Source organism: Penaeus japonicus, unplaced genomic scaffold, assembly GCF_977035675.1.
Source record: "Penaeus japonicus unplaced genomic scaffold, GWHDUDI00000001_assembly GWHDUDI00000005, whole genome shotgun sequence".
NCBI lineage: Eukaryota > Metazoa > Arthropoda > Malacostraca > Decapoda > Penaeidae > Penaeus > Penaeus japonicus.
In genome coordinates, this window is record NW_028234407.1 from 3,427,044 (window position 1) to 3,432,043 (window position 5,000).

General features: G+C 41.4%; 1 protein-coding gene across 1 annotated transcript in view; it reads right to left on the reverse strand.

Moving 5' to 3' along the window:
• Positions 1-2,585, reverse strand: part of LOC122265653 (5-oxoprolinase) — a 30,356-nt gene extending 27,771 nt beyond the window's left edge. The window contains exon 1 of the mRNA XM_086536812.1: positions 2,310-2,585. Coding sequence (XP_086392938.1) covers positions 2,310-2,471 — 162 coding nt within the window. The 5' untranslated portion in view covers positions 2,472-2,585. The remainder of the gene's footprint in view (positions 1-2,309) is intronic.
• Between the last annotated feature and the right edge of the window lie 2,415 nt (positions 2,586-5,000).

Sequence of the window (5,000 nt, forward strand, 5' to 3'; positions counted from 1 at the left end):
TGGTCGACTTTCTTCATACATTTTCATTGAACTGTGACTTTTAAGTTGTTATTCTGCAACAATTCATCTTCTAGTTAGTGTTCAAATACGGACTACTCAAGACAAAAGAATGGATGACACATCCAAGTGACTCAACTGCTTGTCGTGGTCTCTGTGCCTTCGTCTGTCTGGTAAAGGTAGAACAAACTTCCACCTAGTATATTCCGGCACGGTAGATCTTGTAGGTCATCTAATATTCCACCCCAAATAAGGTCTTGCCTCCTGATTTTCAAGCCGATCTTGGATAACTCACTCCTGATATAATGTGGTAACTTTCAACTTGTTCTTTGGTGCTTCTATTCTATATTCTAAACTTTTTCAATCATACAATCCTAAAGTACAGTGCTTCAACTGCAGAATACATTGTAAAAACTACCGTAACAATAAGAATAATTGTTAGCCTACTTTGCCATGTTAACTTCAAACTGTTCCTTATAGCCTTCATTAAATTTTCTAAACCTTTCCAAGCATACCTTGAAAAGTACAACAATTTAGCTGCAAAGTGCAACCAAATGAAATACATTAACCACCGTAAATGCTAGGGAAATGCCGTGATTTAGAAGTCTCAGTGAGAGTCCATCATTCTTGGTGTAGAGTACAGAACAGTGCACACCTTTTTGTTGCCACTTGATCCACATAAAAATAATGATGGTAACACGTAAATGCATAAAAATAATGAAGGCAACCCAGAGAATAAACAAGAAAGAAACGGTATAAGTTTTAACCCATTGCAGACGGGGATAAATTTGCTTGCCCAGCCTCCAGGATAGGTTTTATTTTAAATAGAGACTGTTTGAAGCAATATAATTTGAATCTTCCCACTCTCTTTCAGTCATTCATTATAAAACTAGAGCGGTTTTTGTGTTTTATTTTTTTGTGTGTTTTATTGAGTTTAGAGACTTATATGTGCCATATGACAGGCTCTATCAGTGCTGCGGTAGACTAAAACTGTAGTATATTATCCATATTAGCTCATTATTTTCTTTATACTCAGTGTGATAGAAGTATTGCAGTTTTATGGGAGGACAAAAGGCAACTTTATTTTTTCGTATTTTTGTGTTGTCATGAACGAATACGAAACATATAACCATCTACAATAAAGATAACAAGAAGAGGTAGGGAAGAGGAATGAAACCTGTGCTCGTGACTGTGAGTGCCACAGTGAAAGGCATCCATATTGGCACAGGAGCACATTTTAGACACTGGGTATGGTTTGAGTCACCTTCCTCTTCCCGTTCTGCCTGCACATCCTTTATCGGCGGTAATTTTGAGCAAGAGTTCATCAACTTAGTGTGTGCCACCGCTCTATAAAGATGGTACTTGCTAGACTGTGGATGGGTGCCATTCAAGGCTCTCTCTCCTGCTGGTGCTAGGAAAAAGTGGTGCCATCTAGGTTTTGGACGTTAAGCTAGCACGATATTACGGTAATTATAGTAATTAGGACTGCAGTAGCTATCACCACTCATTCCTTTTTCATAGCAAAATAAAAGAGCACAGTGATCCAAAATCCCCGAACGTCATGTACATCATGACGCCTGTCATCAGGCCAAAGCTCCTACGTCATGTATGTCATGACACCCGTACGCAGTGGGTTAAGCAGGAAGTGGATGATTATCCATGTTGTTACAAAGGTTCTAAGTGTAATATAACACACATGATATGACAGAATATTACTTTTAAGTCTTATTCTTCTGATGAAGTAGTGGTGCACTTTAGTGATATAATTAAAAAGACAAGGAAAATTACATAAAGGCTCAAAAGAACGAGCAGAAGTCAAAATGATACATCCAGATGGACCATCAAGATCGGTGTGAGAATCAGGAGATGCAAATTCATTTGGGGCGAAACCTCCCAACTCCAAACTTCAAAACCACCTTGATGATCAGCTGTCAAATCCTTCACCTGTACAAGCTCCAATTATTCACCCAAGCTCCTTCTTCTGGCTAAATATCTGGTGGAAGTTTGTTACCCTTTGCCGGAGCGCCGAGAGAAAGGAGACCACAGCGTAAACGGGACTTGATCTTAGGTTTAGACTCAAGAATAACCAGTCTAACAGGTGTGTTTCAGCGGCTGCTATAGATCAGCATGATTAACCAGTCCCGAGATGGAAGCAGAGACTAAAGCACCATACCGGATATCTAATTACCATACTCCCATATACCTATCCCCTTTAATTATTAGTCCTTCCATCCTTCATTTCTATAAAAAAAGAGGAAACAACAGCATGCCGTGAAGAAACAAAAGCAGATTTACCATCTTCCCATACTTACACTCTCAAGGATTCGCCGAATTCCCTCGGTCGGCGCGTCCTTGTAGTTATGCGGGTCCACGGAGAGCAATTTTAAAACCCGGATTTTACCCCCGGGACAACGAGCATAGACGTCGGTAAATGTGCCTCCACGGTCGATAGCAAAGCAGAATTTTTCCTCCATGGCTCAGGGAAAGATGACAATGGCTAGAAGATTGGGAAAATTGGCCGAGAAAGAGGAGGAAGATCGTACGCGTACACCTCTTCGGGATCAGCTGATCGACTAACAGCTGAGTCCGTGAGTGGGTGTTGAGTTGCCAGGTCGTCTATTTTTTCGTGGCGAGTTATGTAATGTCGACTATTTTTTTTTCTTCTCCGCAGTTCATTTGTACTATGTACTCTCTACCTGTATCCTCCAATAATAAATGTGCACTTTTTGTTGCACGTAAACAAGGTACATAAAAGTGGCACGAGGAAGCGACAAGCCATTCGGAAGCAAAATATACTATATGTAAATTAAGTGAATTGCAGATGAGTTTATTTTTAATTCTAATTTCATTCATGAACACTGCAATTCCGAGTATGCCACACGTGTCATGTTATGACGGGGAGGACACACGGGTTAAAAACCTTTCGCTCTAGACACAATGCCAGAGAACCTCGAATTGCATTAAAGTGTATAACAAAGGTACTCTAACCAAGCCTAATTTTATCATTTTATCTCGGCTTTTCAGGTTTGAATCGTCTGGGTGAGTTGGTCTGGATATGCATACTCGTTTACCGGTTCTAGTACCTCGCCCCGTATTTGTATTTGCTCAACTAGGGTTCGACTGTTGAACATGGCTTTAGTGTTTTTCCTGTTCATTTTAAGCCCGATATTCAGTCTGTTCTTATTAAAATCGCATAGTAAATTGGTGTGATTCATATTCTGACTCGCCGAAACGAACAATGTCATCTGCAAATCTTATTAGATTGCTTATGAGTTTATCCCCTATTTTAATTCCTTTCTCCTTCCAATCTAACTTCTTGAATATTTCCTCCAGGGAAGGTGTTACCAGCTGTGGTGAGATGGTGTCACCCTGCCTAACACCTCTTCTTTAATGGTATTTTATCGGTTTCTGTGTGGATTTTAATTGTCGCTGTGCCATCTCTACATCTTGTTCTTTTTCTTTCGGCTGCTCCCATTTAGGGGTCGCCACAGCGGATCATCTTTCTCCAACGCGCTCGGTCTTCTGCGCATTCCTCAGTCACACCTACTGCTTCCATGTCTTCCTTTAAAGCATCCATGTACCTTCTCTTTGGTCTCCCTCTCTTCCTCCTTCCGGGTACCTCCATATCCAGCATCCTCCTCCCCACATAATCCTCATCCCTCCTCCTCACATGCCCAAACCACCTCAGTCTTGCTTTCTGTGCCTTTTTCCCAAATTGCCGCATATATGATGTCCCTCTGATATATTTATTTTGGATTTTATCTACCCTCGTTACACCCAGGGAAAATCTTAACATTTTTAGTTCACTTACTTCCATTTCCGCTTCCTGCCTCTTTGTCATTGGAATGGTTTCTATTCCGTCCAGCATGGCAGGACGAACTACTGTTTTATAAATTTTCCCTTTAGTTCTTACAGACACCCTCCTATCACATATCACTGGTGCAGTCGTCCCCCCTCCATTCCAACCCGTCTGCACTCTCTTCTTTATTTCCCTACCGCAGTCTCCATTACTTTGTACTGTCGACCTGAATTCCTCTACCTTTGCCACCTGACCCTCTTGTAGCCTTATTGACTTCTCACCACCTCTATTCAGACACATGTACTCAGTCTTGGTCCTGTTCACTTTCAGTCCCCTCCTCTCTAGTGCATACCTCCTTTTTTTCTAGCTCTGTATCCACTTCCACTCGGCTTTCGGAACATGTTACTGTTGTTTTGCTATCTTCATACATGACGAGTAGCAAACCTTCACGTGGTATCCCCTGTCAATCTTTCGAAAGATAGAGACCAATTGCTACAATACGCACGCGATAAGATATGAATGACCACCCTCACATACCTTTCTGATACCCCCGAGCTCCTTATGCAATACCATAGCTCTTCTCTCGGAACCCGATCGTAAACCTTTTCTAAATCAATAAACACACAAGTCAATTCCCTCTGTCCTTCCCTGTACTTTTCCATCGACATCCTCAGGGTAAAAATTACATCTGTTGTGCTTCTCCGTGGCATGAATCCAAACTGTTCTTCACTGATCCTCACAACTCTTCGCAGTCTCGCTTCTACAACTCTTTCCCATATTTTCATTGCATGGCACAATAGTTTTATCCCCCTATAGTTACTACAATTTTGTACATCTCCCTTGTTCTTGAAAATTGACACTAACACATTTTTTCGCCACTCATCTGGCATCCTCCCTCCTTCCAAGATCTCACTGAACAGTCTAGTTAACCAACCCACTGCCATCTCCCCTAAGCTCTTCCATGCTTCCACTGGTATCTTATCTCTCTCTATATTATCTATATTCTCTCTATATATTCTCTAATAATCTACAATATATTTCCTCTACTCCCAGTATAGAATTGCGTCTGTACCGAGTCGAAAGCCATACATAGGGGCTTCCTATATCCGTTTGTTTTTCACTCTTATTTGGGTTAATGTGTGGATATGGTCTGTAGTTGAGAATCCACAGCGGAAGCATACCTGTTTCCTGAGAGGCTCGGGTG